Source organism: Pan paniscus, chromosome 20 (assembly GCF_029289425.2).
Source record: "Pan paniscus chromosome 20, NHGRI_mPanPan1-v2.0_pri, whole genome shotgun sequence".
Taxonomy (NCBI): domain Eukaryota; kingdom Metazoa; phylum Chordata; class Mammalia; order Primates; family Hominidae; genus Pan; species Pan paniscus.
In genome coordinates this window covers 12384117-12404626 of record NC_073269.2, presented here as the reverse complement: position 1 = coordinate 12404626, position 20510 = coordinate 12384117, and the positions used below count along the sequence as shown (strand labels likewise).

At 50.0% G+C, this 20510-nt stretch overlaps 1 protein-coding gene across 4 annotated transcripts; it reads left to right on the top strand.

Moving 5' to 3' along the window:
- The first annotated feature begins 2724 nt into the window (after window positions 1–2724).
- Window positions 2725–7506, top strand: CLEC4G (C-type lectin domain family 4 member G). 4 transcript variants are annotated; one of them, XM_034945722.3, is made up of 9 exons: window positions 2725–4205; window positions 4482–4592; window positions 4934–4987; window positions 5178–5240; window positions 5409–5513; window positions 5827–5916; window positions 6100–6248; window positions 6331–6446; window positions 6763–7506. In XM_034945722.3, the coding sequence occupies exons 1-9, from the start codon at window positions 4151–4153 to the stop codon at window positions 6899–6901; spliced, it is 882 nt and encodes a 293-aa protein (XP_034801613.2). In that variant the 5' UTR covers window positions 2725–4150; the 3' UTR covers window positions 6902–7506. The 4 variants fall into 4 exon arrangements, with proteins under 4 accessions (XP_034801613.2, XP_034801614.2, XP_063456179.1 ...); XM_034945723.3 differs by having other exon boundaries at window positions 2726–4164; XM_063600109.1 differs by lacking the exon at window positions 4482–4592 and having other exon boundaries at window positions 2730–4205; window positions 6763–7505.
- Window positions 7507–20510: the final 13004 nt, after the last annotated feature.

Genomic DNA, 20510 nt, shown 5'->3' with positions numbered 1-20510 from the left:
TGCCCAGGCTGGAGTGTAGTGACATGAGATTGCCCTGCCTCAGCCTCCTGAGTAGCTGGGACTACAGACATGTGCCACCACACCCAGCTAAATTTTCCTGTAGAGGTGGGGTCTTCTTGTGTTGTCCAGGTTGGTCTCCAACTCCTGGCCTCAAGCACTTCTCCAGCCTAGTGCTGGGATTACAGGTGTAAGCCACCACAGTTAGCCCCAGCATTGCTTTTGGGGGACACTGTTCAATCCACTACACCGTGGACATTTTGAATGTCTTCTGGATCTTACCAAAAATGGTTCTCATGTTTCACTATTAAGGAAGACATTTCTGTAAGATCCTGGAAATTGCCACTTCTCAAATTAAGGAAGCTTTATCCTGTTCTGTGTTTACTAAGCATTTATTTTTTGTGCTTATCTTCATTTTAAATGCAGAATGAATGTTGAATAGACATATCTCATAATTGTAATGTGGAGAGGACAAAAACAAGTTCCGGAAGGATATAGACCATGTGATGACATTTTAAGAAAGCTCCCAGATGTGCAAAACAGCCCAATATATTCACCATTGAAAGATTTGTAATTAAAGCATTTTAAGATAGGGTAAACACCAAGTTTGGGAGAGCAGTGGCCTTGGGGAGGGGAATAAGAGGAGGGTGGGGTACAAGAGACCTCCACTCTATTTGCTATGATTTGTTATGTGACGATGTTATGTTATTTGTTAAGTGATGTTATTTGTTATGTTATCATGTTTGTTATACGATGTTATTTGCTACATTTTGTTATTTGTTACGTGATGATTTTTAAGAAGATCTGAAATATGTGAAGATATCAAAACTTGATAAAGCTGAGTGGAAGGCATAAGCATTTTCATTTTTTTTCCTGCATACCTCTTTGCATACTTTATAATAAAAAATAAAAGTGAAGCCAAAATTCAGAGCGACAACCAATACACCATAGGCCCTTTGCAGTGGGCTGGCTTCCCTGGTTACAGCAACCCTCTCATCTCTGCAGAGAATGGAAACCAGAGTGGTCATGGCCTTGGGGCTGAATCCTGTGACTTTCACCTTCTTCCCACATTCGCCCAAACCTCTTGTCCCTGCTCTTCAGGTCCTTGTATGATGTGACCCCAGCTGACACCCTAGCCCCAGATGACTGCCCCTGAATTACTCTCAGCTTCTCCAACAAGTCCTGTTCCCTTACTCTCCCAATCTTTGCAATGTGCTGATAACCATGTTGGGGCTATTCTTTAATGTATCCATCTCCTCTGGAATAATTCTGACTCCTTCCCCAGGCATCACCTCCTCCAGGAAGCCCTCCTGGCTCAGCCAGTGTCTCCAGTGGTCCTCACAGTCTCCTATACTTCCCAGACTCATCATATTGCCTTCAAATTGCCTGGTTACATGTTCCCTGCCCCCCCGAGAAACAGGCCTCCCTTCCCTGTCCTAGGCCAGGGGTAGAGAGTGGAGGTCTGCTGCCTCCTTCTAGGACCTCTCTTCCCCTCTCAGTTATCCCACAGCGAGGTCTGGGCACGGGACATGGATGGGCAGCCTTCTGGCTTCCTCGCTAACCTGGACAGCTCCGCCCTGGCTCGCCAAGGCAGCTTCAGCCACAGGTGTATCCAGCTGAGCCCCACTTTCCTGCCCCCTTGCCTTTGCCTGGGCTGTGCCCTGTGCCTGGTGTGTCCTTCCTTTCTCTATCCACAATACACATGTCCTCAAAGCCACACGTCTCATGCTATCTCTTCCAGAAAACCTCCGATTTCCCAAATGAACTAATTCTATCTCCTCCGTAAGGGTTGATGAAACACTTCCATGTAAATCCTTTCCCCAGAACACATTCCGATGGTTGCCTTGGACAGAGATTGTGCAATTCTTGTGGGGTTTCATTTCCACTCCCTGAACCAGGAAGCCATCTACTCTCTGCTCAGTGACAGCCAATTGCTACTGCATTTATGGAAACTTTCATGAGGACTTAATTCTACACATCCCCCTCTCCCACCCCACCCCAAAATATTACTCCGGAAGAGTCAGTTGCCCATTGCTGGGTGTCTGACCCTATTCCCTGCCTCAACAAAACCAGGAGATGCTGGTATGAAGCCTGACACCCTGGTCTGAGTTTTGTGTACAAGGCTTGTCTTTTTAGATGTGTGTTTTTTTCTTCACCTTCCTTTCTCTTCCATCTTTCTTTTACAAAATCCTCTTGTTTTTTTTATTTCATTTTATTGTGAATGTCTCTCATTCCTGGAAGAAGAAAGGGGGAAATAGACAACAAGTATAATTTATTTATTTATTTATTGTTGAGACAGGGTCTCACTCTGTCACCCAGGCTGGAGTGCAGCGGGCACAATTACAGCTCCCTGCAGCCTCAAACTCCTGGGCTCAAGCAATCCTCCAGCCTCAGCCTCCTGAGTAGCTGGGACTACCGATACACATCACCATGCCCAGGTAATTTAAAATTTTTTTTAATTTTGTAAAGATGGGGTCTTGCTACATTGCCCAGGCTGGTCTCGCGATCCCCCTGCCTTGGCTCCCCAAGGTGTTGAAATTGCAGAGCTGAGCCACCGCGCCTCGGCTCAAATAAAATTTTTAAATGAAAAAATGGATAAGGGTTTTTGAGAGGCTCAAGAAGATGGAGTGTGTTTACATATCTACAAGAGGGGCTGGAACATTCTATTAAGTGCTCAACATTTCACCTTGTCAGTGAGGCTGGCCCTGGCCACCCTAGCCACTGCCCACTGCCTAGTGCCCATCCCAGTCCTGCCAAGTACTTATCCTACTGGATTTTTTCTTCCCTTAATGTTTTTTCATAGCATTTATGACTTTTGAATAGAGTATACTACGGTTCCCACCTTTTGCACTACGGACATTAGGAGTCAGATCATTCTTTGCTATGGGGGATGTCTTATGCATTGTAGGGCTTTGAGCAGCATCCCTGGCCTCTACCCACTAGATGCCTGGAGCACGCACACACACACACACACACACACACACACACACACACACACACATTCTGTGACAACCAAAAGTGTCTCCAGACATAGCCAAATGTCCCCTGGTGGGCGTAATTGCCCCCAGCTGAGAACTACTATGCTATACAACTTATGTTTTCAATTATGTTTATTACGTTGAGTATGGAGTCTGTCTCCCCACACTTCTAGAATATTAGCTCCAAGAAGAGAGGAATTTGCTTATTTTACTCTCTGATGTGGCCCCAGTTCCAAGATCAATGCCTGGCATATGGCAGGTGCTCAATGTTTGTTGAAAGAATGCATGAACACTGAGTGTTTTTGATATGCCTGAAATGGTGCTAGGTAGACATGTATAACCTCATTGTCTTTATTTTTTTATTTTTTCAATTTTTGTTTTCATATATATATATATATATATATATATATATATATTTTTTTTTTTTTTTCAGAAATGAGGGTCTTGTTATATTGCCCAGGCTGGTCTGGTCTGGAACTCCTGGGCTCAGTGATCCTTCCGTGTCGGCCTCCCAAAGTGCTGGGATTACAGGTGTGAGCCAGCAAGACTGTCTTGTTTCTTTATCATAGCATCTTTGTGAGAGAGGCCCATCTCTATCTCCTTTACAGTGGGGAAAACTAAGGCTTCTAGAAGCTACCTAGAACCCACACAGTGGTAGAGTCCTGCAGCTCCGCCGGCTACCTCCCTAACAAACCTGTTTGTTCCCTTCTGGTCCAGAGGGACTGGATCAAGGTCAGGTTCAAACCCAACCTCTGCAGGCAACTGCAGGGGAGTTGAGAAGGGACCTGAACTGGCCTGGGGGGCTATGCCTGAGGGGGCTTTCTCAGGAGCCAGCAGGGGTTACAATTTGGTCGGGTTCGGTGTGTCCCTCTCGGGATAAAACCCAGCCCCAGGCCCGTAAGAGATGGGGACTAAGCTCCAAAGAGAAGCCTCCAGCACCAGCCTGGGGATGGAGCTGCAGTGGCCAGAACCAGGAGGCTGGAACCGCCCGGCCTCACTCCAGCCCAGCCCAGCCCAGCCCAGCCTTGAAAGGGCCCAATCCTGTGATTGGTCCATGGGTTCCCGTTGCCAGGAATTAAGGCCAAGAAAATGGGAAGGAAGGAAGGGAGTGCGTAGGTCCAGTGAGAACGGGGTGAAATTTATATCTCTGCCCAGGACTGGATGACTGCATCGCCATGGACACCACCAGGTACAGCAAGTGGGGCGGCAGCTCCGAGGAGGTCCCCGGAGGTATGAGCAAGGAGACTGCCCCCTCCCTGCCCCAGTGTCTGGGGTTTGATGGGGGAGGGGAGGGAAGAGTAGAGACAGGCCAGGGTTGTGGGTGCAGGAGAGACACCACAGGCCACAGAGCCAGTTGGACCAGGGTCCAATTCCAACTCTGCCACTTAGAAGCTGTGTGACCATAGGCAAGTTACTTAACTTCTCTGAATCTCAGTTTCCTGGGAGGAACTCAGGCCTCCAGGGCTCAGTTCTGGGGTACCCAGCATGCCGTCCTTGTTATGCCAGGGCCCTGGGGACGCTGGGTGCACCGGAGCAGGAGACCCCTCTTCTTGGCCCTGGCTGTCCTGGTCGCCACAGTCCTTTGGGCTGTGATTCTGAGTATCCTATTGTCCAAGGGTGAGTGACTCTCGATGGGGAGGTGTTGCATCCGGCCCCCCTGGGGACACAAAACCCCCACTGCATGGCGCACCAGCTGCATCCTGGGGTCCTGTTCGCGTCTGAGTGTGAGCAGAGTGTGTGTACATCTTTGGGCCGTGTGCACTCACGCGTGTGCACATGGCGTGCACGTATGTGCGCGAGTCCCCGCGCGTTTGTCTCCCATCGGCGTGTGTGCGCATCGTGTGAGCTGTATGCCTGCCCGCCCGCTCCGTGGTCCCGAGTTGGGGGACCCTGCACCCCCCGGGCGAGGGAAGGATTCCCGAGTCCCCGGCCTCGCCTGCAGGAGCCTCTCTCCTCAGCCTCCACGGAGCGCGCGGCGCTGCTTGACGGCCACGACCTGCTGAGGACAAACGGTGTGTGCAGAGCCGGGCGCCTGGGCCCCCGGGGCGTGCGAGGTGGGAGCGTCTGAGACCCCGGAGATGGAGTCTCGAGTGCGTGGGGACCCTATGGTCCCTGAGGCTGGCCCCGGGGTGGGGAAGGGGGTCCCCTGAGTCCTCCCAAGTGACCCGAGGGGCATGCATTTTGGGGCGGGGGTCGTTCCAGCCTCGAAGCAGACGGCGGCGCTGGGTGCCCTGAAGGAGGAGGTCGGAGACTGCCACAGCTGCTGTGAGGGGGCGCGGCCAAGGCTGTGGGCGCAGGGACGGGGTCTTGCGGCCGCGATGGGAGGGGGGCCGGGGCCGAGGCCTGCGGCGGGTGGGGCGTGGGGGGGGGGCTGGTCTCCGAAGTCCCGCCCCATCCTCGCCGCCCTCGCCCCTCTCACCCCGCGGCTCCCAGGCTCGGGGACGCAGGCGCTGCTGCAGACCACGCGCGCGGAGCTTGGGGAGGCGCAGGCGAAGCTGATGGAGCAGGAGAGCGCCCTGCGGGAACTGCGTGAGCGCGGTGAGGGCCCGACGCGACCCCAGCCCTGAGCCCTGGCCGCGTCCCCCGACCCCGACCCCGTCCTGAGTGCTGACCCCGACCCCGATCATGCACCCCGTCCTGACCCTGACGCTGCACTCTGACCTTGCCTGCTACTCCTAGCGCCAGCCACACCCGGACCCTGCCCAGTTGTAACCGCCCTTGACCCTGTGCCATCCTGGACGCTGGCACCGAGGGTACAATGACCACAGACAGGGGTCCTGACCTTTAGCTAGTCATGACCCTGGTCCTGGCCCTGACCCCAGCCATAATCCCCGCTCCCTTGACCCCGCAGTGACCCAGGGCTTGGCTGAAGCCGGCAGGGGCCGTGAGGACGTCCGCACTGAGCTGTTCCGGGCGCTGGAGGCCGTGAGGCTCCAGAACAGTGAGCGAGACGGGGGGTGGGGGGCGGGCTGTGAGGGCGTAAGTGGACCCTGTCCCTCCTGGACCTTGGCCTGGTTCTGTGTCTCCACCCCTGAACCCGCGGGGCCGAACCCCTACCCACTGCATCCTCTCGGTGCGTTGCCCCTGGAAGCACGCGACCTCTCTGACCCTCGCCACCCCGCAGACTCCTGCGAGCCGTGCCCCACGTCGTGGCTGTCCTTCGAGGGCTCCTGCTACTTTTTCTCTGTGCCAAAGACGACGTGGGCGGCGGCGCAGGGTCACTGCGCAGATGCCAGCGCGCACCTGGTGATCGTTGGGGGCCTGGATGAGCAGGTGCGCAGGGGGAGGGGGCGTGGTCAGGCGGTGGGGCAGGGCGGGGCGGACTCTGCAGGCTCAGATGTCCCCTCCTTTCTAGGGCTTCCTCACTCGGAACACGCGTGGCCGTGGTTACTGGCTGGGCCTGAGGGCTGTGCGCCATCTGGGCAAGGTTCAGGGCTACCAGTGGGTGGACGGAGTCTCTCTCAGCTTCAGGTGAGGGAAAGGCTCCTGGTGAGACCTGGGGAGGGAGACAGGTTAGGCTCTAGAGGACATGCTTTGGCTAGATCTCAGGGACCCCTCGGCTGGGGCTCCATGCTTAGGGATGGGCAGGCTGGACCCCAGGAACTGTCCTCAGGTTAAATTCTGGGCGTTAAAAAGTTATATACCAGGTGTATACTCAGGTTAGACAGTTGGGGTGTCTAGAGTAGACCCAAGCAATAAACAGGCTAGAGCCTGGAGAGGAAGGCGGGACCCCAAGTTCATCCTCTGTCTAGATTCCCAGCAACACCCCCACTCAACCCCCCTGTAGCCACTGGAACAAGGGAGAGCCCAATGACGCTTGGGGGCGCGAGAACTGTGTCATGATGCTGCACACGGGGCTGTGGAACGACGCACCGTGTGACAGCGAGAAGGACGGCTGGATCTGTGAGAAAAGGCGCAACTGCTGACCCCGCCCAGTGCCCCGGAGCCGCGCCCATTGCAGCATGTCGTATCCTGGGGGCTGCTCACCTCCCTGGCTCCTGGAGCTGATTGCCAAAGAGTTTTTTCTTCCTCATCCACCGCTCCTGAGTCTCAGAAACACTTGGCCCAACATAGCCCTGTCCATCCCAGTGCCTGGGCTCTGGGACCTCCATGCCGACCTCATCCCAACTCCACTCACGCAGACCCAACCTAACCTCCACTAGCTCCAAAATCCCTGCTCCTGCGTCCCCGTGATATGCCTCCACTTCTCTCCCTAACCAAGGTTAGGTGACTGAGGACTGGAGCTGTTTGGTTTTCTCGCATTTTCCACCAAACTGGAAGCTGTTTTTGCAGCCTGAGGAAGCATCAATAAATATTTGAGAAATGAATCCAGGATCCTGGCTCTGGCGAGATCTTCTATGCTTTATTCCGGATGTCCTGGTTTAATCCGTATGAGTGACCCCTGGACTCTCTCAGTGATCTCTTGGCCTTTGGTGGGTAACTTGCCCTGGGCCAGGAGGGCTTGAAGGTAGGGGCAGTTTCCCACTCTACACCATTACTTCCTCAGTCCCTGGCACAGGGCTTGGCTCGGAGGGTGCTGGGGACACAGAAATGGGTCAGACGCAGTCCTTTCCCCTGGGACCGCTGCATTCTGGTCTAGCGGGGTACAGGAACAAAATGACCAGTAATGTAATGGATGAGTGTGTGGAGAGGACACCTGAAGCATTTGGAAGGGCCACCTTTGTCTTTGGGGAGAGGGACCATCCTGAGATATGCAGTCCTTGAGAAGACTGTCACGTCTTCGTGGAGATTATGGGTATCCTGAGAAAAGCCCTTGAGGCAGGTGGGGGACAGGGTACCCTGATGGAATGAGCAGGTCCCTTCTGCTCAGTGCATCTAGGGTCTGTGACTATTGGATGGGTCAGTCAGGAAATACATTCCAGAGAAGGTGGATTTTCCAAGGGACAATGGAATTTTGAGTAGATGAAGCTGGGAAGGTAGGACTTTGGAGGCAGAAGGTCCAGGAAGAAAAAGGCTTGGAGAGTGGGTGTGGTGGTGCAAGCTCGTAGTCCCAGTTACTCAGGAGGCTGAGGTGGGAGAATTGCTTAAGCCTAGGAGTTTGAAACGGCAGTGAGCTATGATCATGCCTGTTGATATAGTCACTGTTCTCCATTCTGGGCAATGCAGTGACACCATGTCTCAAAAAAAAAAAAAAAAAAAAAAGGAATACTAGGAGGTTGGAAGGTATACAGATTGCTGAATTCACACAGTGGTATATGTTACATAGAACCTGGGTTTCTCAACCAGGGACTTTTGATCTGAATTCACCCTACACTCCCAGTTTCTTGCTTCCATCTCGGAGAGTTAGGGGCTCTCCAAGAATTTCCCATGGAGACAGGTTCAACAGGGGAGTGACAGGTTGGCAGCTTTTAGTTCTGTGCAGAACGGAGTCTAGAACTACAGGCTGCTGGGAGCCCCCAGGCTGCTGGACTGTATAACAGCATCAGCTGAGCAGGAAATAGAAGGAACACCATCACATTCCCTGGCCAGGTGGAAATCTTCCACTGCTGTAACCTGTCAACCCCCCTATCCTCTGATCCTTCTAAACCTGCAGTCTGGAGCAGGCACTGGGCAAGTCCAGGAGCCTATTGACTTGCCTACTGGACTGAGGGCCAGGCTGCTGGACTTCCAGACACAGTTGGCTTGGAGGAGTGTTTGAGTTTCCCACCACTACTGTAATGGATTTTGCTGGGCAAAAACCAAGGTCTAAGGATGTATTAATCCGTTCTCATGCTGCTAATAAAGACATACCTGACACTGGGTAAGTTATAAAGGGAAGAGGTTTAATGGACTCACAGTTCCACATGGCTGGGGAGGCCTCATAATCATGGCAGAAAGGAGAGGAAGAGCAAAGGCATGTCTTACATGGCGGCAGGCAAGATAACTTGTGCAGGGGAACTCTCATTTATAAAACCATCAGATCTTGAGGCTGGGCATGGTGGCTCACGCTTGTAATCCCAGCACTTTGGGAGGCCAAGGCAGATGGATCACTAGGTCAGGAGTTCGAGACCAGCCTGGCCAAGAGACCAGCCTGGCCAATATGGTGAAACCCCATCTCTACTAAAAATACAAAAATTAGCCAGGTGTGGTGGCAGGCGCCTGTAATCCCAGCTACTCGGGAGGCTGAGGCAGGAGAACTGCTTGAGCCCAGGAGGCAGAGGTTGCAGTGAGCCGAAGGTCATGCCATTGCACTCTAGCCTGGGTGACAGAGCAAGAGTTCATCTCAAAAAAAAAAAAATTAAAAAATTAAAAAATAAAACCATCAGATCTTGAGAGACTCATACACCACAAGAACAGTATGGGGAAAACTGCCCCCATGATTCAATTATCTCCACCTGGCCCCACCCTTGATCCACGGGGATTATTACAATTCAAGCTGAGATTTGGGGAGGCGGACACAGCCAAACCATATCAAAGGGAAAATGTTTCTTTACCTCTTCTTTAGCTTTTCTAGAGCTGTTGTCCTCATCCTTCTTGACTCCTGGACCCTTCTTCCATCTTCAAAGGCAGTAGGGTAGCATCTAGCTTCAGCCATGACAATTACTTCTTCTGTATCAAATCTCTCTATGAATGCCCCCACAATCACCTTTTTTTGAGACAGGGTCTTGCTCTGTCACCCAGGCTGGAGTGCAATGGCACAAGCATAGTTCACTGCAGCCTCAACCTCCTGGGCTCAAGAAATCCTCCTGCCTCAGCCTCCCAAGTAGCTGGGACTACAGGCATGCACCACCACACCCCGCTATTTGTTAGTTTTTTTGTAGAGATGGGGTGTCACTATGCTGCCCAGGCTGGTCTTGCCTCCTTCTTATATGAACAGTTGGGATTGCATTTAGGGCCTGACCTGATAGTACAGGATGATCTCCTGTGGTTCCTTTTTTTTTTTTTTTTTTTTTTTTTTAATTTTCTTTTTGAGGCAGGATCTCGCTTTGTCACCTGGGCTGGAGTGCAGTAGCATGAACATGGCTCACGGCAGCCTTGACTTCCCAGGTTCAAGTTCAAGCAATCCTCCAGGCTCAAACAATCTTCCTGCCTCAACCTCGTGAGTAGCTGGGACTACAGGCGTGTGCCACCATGCCTGGCTAATTTTTTTTTATTTTTTGTAGAGAAGCGGTCTCATTATGCTGCCCAGGCTGGTCTCAAACTCCTGAGCTCAAGTGATTCGCCTACCTTGGCCTCCCAAAGCACTTGGATTACAGGCATGAGCCACCACTCCTGGCCTCCTGTAATTCTAAATGCAGTTCTGCCACTATTCACCCAGATAGTGCAGACTCCACCCACAGGTTAAGGACACAGTCCCATCAAGACTGCTCTCATTTCAGATACCAGCTACAAGTTTGGGGATCCCCAGCCACCCACATTTCTGATCAACTGCCTACAAATTGTCATGACCCCTTCAGGTTCCATAATTCACTAGAATGACTCCCAGAACTTAGGAAATGCTATGCTTACGATTTCAGTTTGTTTTTTGTTTTGTTTTGTTCTTTGTTTTGTTTTGTTTTTTTTGTTTGTTTTTTGAGACAGTGTCTCGCTCTTTCGCCCAGGCTGGAGTGCAGCGGTGCAACCTCAGCTCACTGCAACCTCTGCCTCCTGGGTTCAAGCAATTCTCCTGCCTCAGCCTCCCAAGTAGCTGGGACTACAGGCGCCTGCCACCACCATGCCTGGCTAATTTTTATATTTTTAGTAGAGATGGGGTTTCACCACGTTAGCCAGGATAGTCTCACTCTTTTGATCTGGTGATCCACCCGCCTTGGCCTCCCAAAGTGCTGGGATTACAGGCATGAGCCACTGTGCCTGGCCCTGATTTCAGTTTTCTTAACAAAATACAAATCAGGACCTGCCAAATGAGGAGATACATAGGGTGAGGTCTGGGAAGGTCCCAAACACAGAGCTCCTGTGTCCTTCCCCATAACGTCAGCACACATCACTCTCTCTATGCCTTCCTCACTCCCGGGGTGATGGGTTCACCAGCCAGGAAGCTCCAGAGCTCGGTGTCCTGAGTTTTTATTGGGGTTTCAGTATGTAGGCAGGATTGATCCAATTACTCCTTCAGTGTTTCAGTTTTGTTTGTTTGTTTTTTTGAGACCCGGTCTTGCCCTGTTGCCCAGGCTGGAGTGCAGTGGCATAATCATAGCTCACTGCAGCCTCAACCTTCTGGGCTCAAGTGATCCTCCCACCTCTCAGCCTCTTGAGTAGCTGGAACTACAGGCACATGTCACCACCCTGTCCAGCTAATGTTTGTATTTTTTGTAGAGATGGGGTTTCACCATATTGTCCAGGTTGGTCTTGGGATCCTGAGCTCAAGTGATCCTCCTGCCTTGGCCTCCCAAAGTGCTGGGATTACAGGCATGAGCCACCTCACAAGGCCTCGGGAGTTTTTAGTGGGGTCTCATTACACAGGAAGGATTGACTGAATCGTTGGCCTTGTGATTGAACTTTATCTCCAGTCCCCCTTTCGGTCAAGTGGCTGCAAATTCCAACCCTCATGGTTGATGTATCTGGCATGACCAGCCCCCATCCTAAGCCACCCCCTCATATAAACCCAAGTGTGGTCCAGGGCTCTGATGAATAACAAAGACTCACAGCACTTGGAAAATTCCAAGGGCTTAGACACTTCCTAGCAGGAACCAGGGACAAATTCTTTACCACACGAGCTCTTCCCATCTTGAAATCCATCATCACGTCTGCAAAGTGCCTTTTGCCATATAAAGTGATGTTCACAGGATCCAGGGATGAGGACATGGTATATTGCAGGTCATCACAAATCTGTGTTAGCCAGGGTTCTCCAGGACTGAACTGATAGGATTTGTGTGTGTGTGTGTGTGTGTGTGAGAGGGAGATATAGTTAGGATATCTGTCCCCACCCAAATCTCATGTTGAAATGTATCCCCAGTGTTGGAGGTGGGGGCTGGTGGGAAGTGTTTTGCATCATAGGGGTAGATTCTTCGTGAATGGCTTGGACCATCCCCATGGTGATAAGTGAGCTCTCACTCAAAGTTCACATAAAATCTGGTTGTTCAAAAGTGTGTGATACCTCCCCTGCCACGCTGTCTCTTGCTCCTGCTTTCGCCATGTGAGACACCTGCTTCCCCTTTGTCTTCTGCCATGATTGGAAGCTTCCCGAGGCCCCTCCAGAAGCAGATATCTCTGCTATGCTTCCTGTACAGCCTGTAGAACCATGAGCCAATTAAACCTCTTTTCTTCTAAATTACCCAGTCTCAGATATCTCTTTATAGCAATGCAAGAATGGCCTAACACAGCCGGATGCGGTGGCTCACACCTGTAATCCCAGCACTTTGGGAGGCCGCGGCGGGCAGATCACTTGAGGTCAGGAGTTCGAGACCAGCCTGGCCAATATGTTGAAACCCCATTTCTACTAAAAATACAAAAATTAGCCGGGTGTGGTGGCGGGTGCCTGTAATCCCAGCTACTTGGGAGGCTGAGGCAGGAGAATCACTTGAACCTGGGAGGTGGAGGTTGCAGTGAGCCGAGATCGCACCACTGCACTCCAGCCTGGGTGACAGAATGAGACACCATCTTGAGGAAAAAAAAAAAAAAAGAACAGCCTAACACAATATTAAAGAGAGTTTATTTGGGAGAATTAGCTCACACAATTATAAGGCGAAGTCCCATAGTAGGCTGTCTGCAAGCCCGGGAAAAACAGAAAGTGGTAGTGTGGCTCAGTCCAAGTCCAAAAACCTCAAAAATCATGGAAGGAGACAGTGCAACCTTCAGTCTGCAGCCAAAGGCCCGAGAACACCAGGGAGGCCACTGGTGCAAGTGCCAGAGTTCAAAGGCCAAAGAACCTAGAGCCTGATGTCCAAGGGTAGGAGGAGAGGAAACCAAGTGATTGGCACAGCAGGGGAAGAGAGAGGAAGCTGACTCAGCGAGCAAGCCAGCTTCTCCCGCCTTCTTCCACCTGCTTTGTTCTAGCCACGCTGGTGGCCGATGGGATGGTGCCCACTCACATTGAGGATGGGTCTTCCTCTCCCAGCCCACGGACTCAAATATCAACCTCCTCTGATAACATCCTCACAGACACACTCAGAAAAATGCTTCACCAGCCATCCAGGCATCTCCCTCCATCCGGTCAAGTTGACATCGGGTGTTAACCATCACAGCATCACAGCACAGGGCAGAGCCATCTGAGATAGACTCCCAGGTGGGACAGCAGTGAGATACTTACCTAGAGGTCTAACTACTTGATGAGCCAGGTTAAGTGATTGTCTGGATGATACAGACAGATTGTAATCAAACATACTGACAATGAGGTGGAGACTCCGGATCGAATGAAGAACAACAGAGACAGAACGACAGACGGACTTCATGGCTGGGTGTGGTGGCTCACACCTGTAATCCTGGCACTTTGGGAGGCTGTGGTGGGTGGATCACCTGAGGTCAGGAGTTTGAGACTAGCCTGGCTAACATGGCAAAACCCCATCTCTATTAAAAATACAAAAAAATTAGCCAGGCATGGTTGTGGGTGCCTGTAATCCCAGCTACTCAGGAGGCTGAGGCAGGAGAATCGCTTGATCCCGGAAGGTGGAGGTTGCAGTGAGCTGAGATCACGCCACTGCACTCCAGTCTGGGTAACAGAGTGAAACTCCATCTTTAAAAAAATTTTTTTTTAAAAAGAATAACAGATGGACTTCAAGTCTGACCAACAGCCTCAATGGGGAGCCCCTGCCAGGCTGTCGTGACAAATGTACAGCAACAGCACGGGCAGGCACAAGAGGTTTCAGCCTCTCCCCTGAGGATGGAGCTGAGAAAGTGCCAGCTGTGGCTGAGGCAGAAGGAAGAGAGGCTGAGTGCCGTGGTGTGCACCTGTCACCCTGAAACCCACCCAACAGTCTCATAGAACAGGGGTCCTCATCCCCCAGGCCACAGACCGGTACTGATCTGTGCCCTGTTAGGAGCCAGGCCACACAGCAGGAGGTGAGCAGCAGGTGAGCAAGCAAAGCTCATCTGTGTTTACAGCCACTCTCCTTTGCTTGCATGACCACCTGACCTCTGCCTCCTGTCAGATTAGCAGTGGTATTAGATTCTCACAGGAGCGTGAACCCTATTGTGAACTGCACATCGAGGGATCTAGGTCGTAGGATAATCGAATGACTGATGATCTCTCACTGTCTCCCATCACCCCCAGATGGGACTTAGTTGCGGGAAAACAAGCTGAGTTCCCACTGATTCTGCATTATGCAGAGTTGCATAATTATTTCATTACATATTAAAATGTAATAATTATAGAAACAAAGTGCACAATAAATGTCACGCAGTTGAATCATCCTGAAACCATCCCCCACCCCAGTCTGTGGAAAAGTTGTCTGCTGGGTGCGGTGGCTCATGCCTGTAATCTCAGCACTTTGGGAGGCTGAGGTGGGCAGATCACCGGAGGTCAGGAGTTTGAGACCAGCCCAGCCAACATGGTGAAACCCCGTCTCTACTAAAAATACAAGAATTAGCCAGCTGTGGTGGTGTGCGCCTGTAATCCCAGCTATTCGGGAGGCTCAGGTAGGAGAATGGCTTGAATCTGGGAGGCGGCAGTTGAATTGAGCTGAGATCGTGACACTGCACTCCAGCCTGGGCAACAGAGCAAGACTCTGTCTCTAAAAAAAAAAGAAAAAGAAAAATTGTCTTCTCCAAAACCGGTCCCTGGTACCAAAAAGGTTAGGGATTGTTGCCATAGACAGTTCTTTTCAATAAACATAGAAATTGACCCTGTGGTATTTTTTTTTTTTTTTTTTGAGACGGAGTTTCGCTCTGTCGCCCAGGCTGGAATGCAGTGGCGCAATCTCGGCTCACTGCAAGCTCCACCTCCTGGGTTCGAGAGATTCTCCTGCCTCAGCCTCCCGAGTAGCTGGGACTATAGGCATGCGCCACCACGCCCAGCTAATTTTTGTATTTTTAGTAGAGACAGGGTTTCACCATGTTGGCCAAGGTGGTCTCAAACTCCTGACCTCGTGATCCACCCGCCTCGACCTCCCAAAGTGCTGGGATTACAGGTGTGAGCCACCGTGCCCAGCCTGACCCTGTGGTCTTAAAGCTTGAAATTTAGCATTAGTTTTATCTGGCCAGGCGCGGTGGCTCACGCCTGCAATCCCAGCACTTTAGGAGGCTGAGGCGGATGAATCACTTGAGCTCAGGAGTTCGAGACCACTCTGGCCAACCTGGCAAAACCCTGTGTCTACTAAAAATACGAAAAATCAGCCAGGCATGGTGGCGGGCGCCTGTAATCCCAGGTACTCAGGAGGCTGAGGCAGGAGAATCGCTTGAACCAGGGAGGGGGAGGTTGCAGTGAGCCAAGATCGCGCCACTGTGCTCCATCCTGGGCAACAAGAGTGAAACTCTGTCTGAAATAAACAAACAAACAAAAATTTGTTTTATCTGAGTTCCTTCTCAGGAAAGGACCCCCAGGCTCTCAAAAATCATCTGAGTTGAAACTCAGCAGATCATCACATGCAGACGATGAGACACCAGGCCGCTCATTCATCACGATTGCTTCCTGACCCCTCCCGCGTTCCTGTTTTACCACATATTGTTCTATTTCTCTCCCGCTATATAAACCCCTAATTTTAATCGGCCAGAGAGATGGATTTGAGACTGAGCTCCCATCTCCTTGGTTGCAGCATCCAATTAAAGCCTAAAGCCTTCTTGCTTGGCAATAATCCTTGCCTCGGTGATTGGCTATCTGTGCGGTGAACAGCAGGACCTAGACCAAACCCCTGGTATTGCCGTAAACACTCCCAGCACTTTGGGAGGTGGAGGTGGGAAGGTCGCTTAAGTCCAGGAGTTTGAGATCAGCCTGGGGCAACATACCAAGACCTCATCTCTACTTTAAAAATAGGCTGAGCGCGGTGGCTCACGCCTGTAATCCCAGCACTTTGGGAGGCCAAGGCGGGTAGATCACCTGAGGTCAGGAGTTTGAGACCAGCCTGACAAACATGGAAAAACCCCGTCTCTACTAAAAATACAAAATTAACCAGGCGTGCTGGCACATGCCTGTAATCCCAGTTACTTGGGAGTCTGAGGCAAGAGAATTACTTGAACCCAGGAGGCGGAGGTTGTGGTGAGCCGAGATCACGCCATTGCAATCCAGCCTGGGCAACAAGAGCAAAACTCCGTCTCAAAAAAAAAAAAAAAAAAGAAAGAAAAGGAGAAAAGGACCAAGAGCCAAGGACATCAGTGGCTGTTTCAGTCTGTTCAGGCTGCTATAACAAAACACCATAAACTGAGTTGCTTCTAAACAGCCACACATTTTTGGCTCACAATTCTGGAGGCTGGGAAGTCCAAAACCAACAGGTTGGCAGACTCTGTGCCTTGTGAGGGGTCTCTTCCTGGTTCACAGATGGCCATGTTCTTGCCATATCTTCACATGGTAGAAAGGGCAAGTAAGTCTCTGATGATTGATGAGGGCATTAATTCCATGCATGAGGGCCCCACCCTCATGACCTAATCACCCCCTAAAGCCTCCACCTTCTAATACTGTCATCTTGGAGGTTAGGTTTCAACACATGAATTCTGGAAAGACACTAACTTTCAGACCATAGCAGCCACTTCTAGAAGTTACGTAAGGCAAGGAAATGAATTCTCCCCCAGAGCCCCCAGAAGGATGCAACCCTGCCATCATCTTAATATAAGTCCAATGGGATCAGTGTCAGACTTCTGATCTTCAGAACAGTGAGATAATAAGTTTGCATTGTCTGAAGTCACTAAATTTGAGATAATTTGTTAACTGCAGCAGTAGCTGACTAATACAAAAGCTTAGCTGGAGCTCACCCATATCACAACAGTAACCACTTGTGACTATTTCATAGTATCCTTAATAGGTCTGTAAGTACCTGTACACCTCCATGGAAGTAACTCAACTCAAGAAAAACCACTGGAAACACCTGTAAGAAACCTTTAACACCTGTAACATGTTACCATCTAAGATATAAGTGTAACTCTCTCCTTGCCTAAAAATACACACAGGTAACTTACCTTATCTAGGGTGGCCATATGTCTCTCTTTGTCTAATTTTTACTTGACCCAGGTATAAATATTCTTTTCTTTTCTTTTTCTTTCTTTCTTTTTTTTTTTTTTTTTTTTGAGATGAGGTCTCACTCTGTCACCTAGGCTGGAGTGCAGTGGTGCGACCTTGGCTCACTGCAACCTCTGCCTCCCAGGTTCAAGCAATTCTTCCACCTCAGTCTCCCGAGTAGCTGGGATTACAGGGGCTCACTGCCATGCCCAGCTAATTTTTGCATTTTTAGTAGAGATGGGGTTTCACCATGTCGGCAAGGCTAGTCTCAACTCCTGACCTCAGGTGATCCACCTGCCTTGTTGTCCAAAGTGTTGGGATTACAGGTGTGAGCCACCATGCCCAGCCATGATGTAATTTATATACAATAAGATGCACCCATTTATTATAATCATTAGGATGGCTGCCATCAAAATTTACAGAACGCAAAAGTACTGGTGAGAATGTGACAAAATTGTGCACTATTGGTGGGAATGTAAAATGGTACAGCCACTGTGGAAAAAGCTTCTGGCAGTTCCTCAAATAAATTATAAATAGAATTGCCATATGGCCCAGGAATTCCATTTCTGGGTATGTGGCCAAAAGAACTGAAAGCAGGGTCTCAAAAAATATTTGTACACTCGTGGTCATAGCAGTATTATTTACAATAGTCAAAAGATTGAAGCAGGTCAGATGTGGTGGCTCTCGCCTGTAACCCCAGCACTTTGGGAGGCCGAGGCAGGCGGATCACTTGAGGTCAGGAGTTCGAGACTGGCCTGGACAACATGGGGAAATCCCGTCTCTACTAAAAATACAAAATTAGCCGGGCGTGGTGGTGCGTGCCTGTAATCCCAGCTACTCAGGAGGCTGAGGCAGGAGAATCGCCTGAACCCAGGAGGTGGAGGTTGCAGTGAGCCAAGATCACAGCACTGCACTCCAGCCTGGGTGATAGAGGAAGACTCAGTTAAAAAAAAAAAAAAAAAGATTGAAGCAACCTAGGTGTCCATAAACAGATGAATGGATAAGTGGAATGTGCTCCATCCATACGATAGAATATAATTCAGCCCTAAAAAGGAAGGAAATTGTGGGCCAGACGTGGTGGCTCACGCCTGTAATCCCAGTACTTTGGGAGGCTGAGCTGGTGGATCATTTGAGGTCAGGAGTTCGAGACCAGCCTGGCCAACATGGTGAAACCCCGTCTCTACTAAAAATACAAAAATTAGCTGGGTGTGGTGGTGCACACCTGTAGTCCCAGCTACTTGGGAGGCTGAGGCAGAAGAATTGCTTGAACCCGGGAGGTGGAGGTTGCAGTGAGCAGAGACCGTGCCACTGTACTCCAGCCTGGGTGACAGAGCGAGACTCTATCTCAAAAAAAAAAAAAAAAAAAAAAAAGGGAAGGAAATTCTGACACAGGCAGTTATGCTATTATGCTAAGTGAAATAAGCCAGCCACAAAAAGACAAATATGGTATGATTCCACATTATTCCACTCATAGAAGGTCCTCAGAGTCAACTCACTCATAGACACAAAAAGTCGAACGGGGGGTACCAGGGGCTGGGGCACGGGGCAATGGGTAGTCGTTGTTTAAATCGGTAAAGTTTCAGTTTTTGTTGGTATTTTTTTTTCAGTTTTATAAGATGAAACAATTCCAGAGATTGGTTGTGCAACAATGTGAATATACTTAACACTACTGAGCTGTATGCTTAAAAATAGTTAAAATGGTCAATTTTTTGTTATGGTATTTTACTTCAATTTAAAAAATTTTTTAATTGTTTAATGTACTCATTTCAAGTTTACAATTCAGTGAGGTTTTGTTTTTGCTTTGTTTTTGTTTTTGTTTTTGAGACGGAGACTCCCTCTGTTGCCCAGGCTGGAGTGCAGTGGTGCAATCTCGGCTCACTGCAACCTCTGCCTCCCAGGTTCAAGCTATTCTCCTGCCTCAGCCTCCCGAGTAGCTGGGACTACAGGCGCCTGCCACCAGGCCTGGCTAATTTTTGTATTTTTAGTACAGACAGGTTTCACTTTGTTAGCCAGGCTGGTCTCGAACTCCTGACCTCAAGATCCAAACGCCTCAGCCTCCCAAAGTGCTGGGGTTACAGGCGTGAGCCACTGCGCCCGGCCAATTCAGTGAGTTTTAACAAAGGTATACAGCTGGGCAACCATCAAGACATTGATGATATAGAACATTTCCATCAGCCCTAGAATTCCCTCCTGCCCTTCAATCTCAGCACCAGCCCTGACAGACCTAGGTCATCACCAATCTGCTATCACTATGAATTTGACTTGTCTTGTGAAGTTTCATATAAATTAGATCATACAGTGCATAGTATTTTGTCTCCAAATACTTGCTCTCAGTATGATGTGTTTTTGTATTTTGTGTTTTTCATGTTTGTGGGTATATACAGGTGATTACATTTATGGGGTACATGAGATGTTTTGACATAGGCATGCAACGTGTAATTATCACATCATGTAGAATGCAGTCTCCATCCCCTCAAGCATTTATCCTTTGCGTTACAAACAATCCAATTATATTCTTTTATGTTTTATTTTTATTTTTATTTTTTGAGACAGAGTCTCACTCTGTCACCCAGGCTGGAGTGCAGTGGTGCAATCTTGGCTCACTGCAACCTCCGCCTCGCAGGTTCAAGCAATTCTCCTGCCTCAACCCCCCAGGTAGCTGGGAATACAGGTGTGCACAGCCACGTTCGGTTAATACACTCTTTTAGTTGTTTTATTTTTTCTTGTTGTTGTTTTGTTTTTGGTGTGTGTGTGTGTGTGTGTGTGTGTCTGTGTGTGTGTGTGTGTGTGTGTTTGAAACAGGGTCTCGCTGTGTCGCCCAGGCCGGAGTGCAGTGGTGCAATTTCAGCTCACTGCAACCTCTGTCTCCCAGGTTCAAGCGATTCTCCCTCCCCAGCTTCCTGAGAAGCTGGGATTACAGGCGCCCACCACCACACTGGGCTAATTTTCGTGTTTTTGATAGAGATGGGGTTTCACCATGTTGGCCAGGCTGGTCTCAAACTCCTTATCTCAAGTGACCCACCCACCTCGGCCTCCAAAAGTGTTGGAATTACAGGCGTGAGCCACGGCGCCTGGCCTAGTTTTTTTTAAATGTACAATTAAATTATTATTGACTGTAGTCACTCTGCTGTACTATTAAATAGTAGATCTTAGTCATTCCTTCTAATTGTTATTATCACTTTTTTTTTTTTTAAGATGGAATCTCGCTCTGTCACCCCGGCTGGAGTGCAGTGAGGTGATCTTGGCTCACTGCAACCTCTGCCTCTTGGATTCAGGCAGTTCTCCTGTCTCAGCCTCCCGAGTAGCTGGGATTACAGACGCACACCACCACACCCGGCTAATTTTTGTATTTTTAGTAGAGACAGGGTTTCTCCATGTTGGCCAGGCTGGTCTCAAACTCCTAACCTCAGGTGATCCACCCACCTCAACCTCCCAAAGCGCTGGGATTACAGGTGTGAGCCACCGTGCCTAGCCAAATCAAGCTTATTCACAACATATGTATTGCCTTAAGGCGGGGC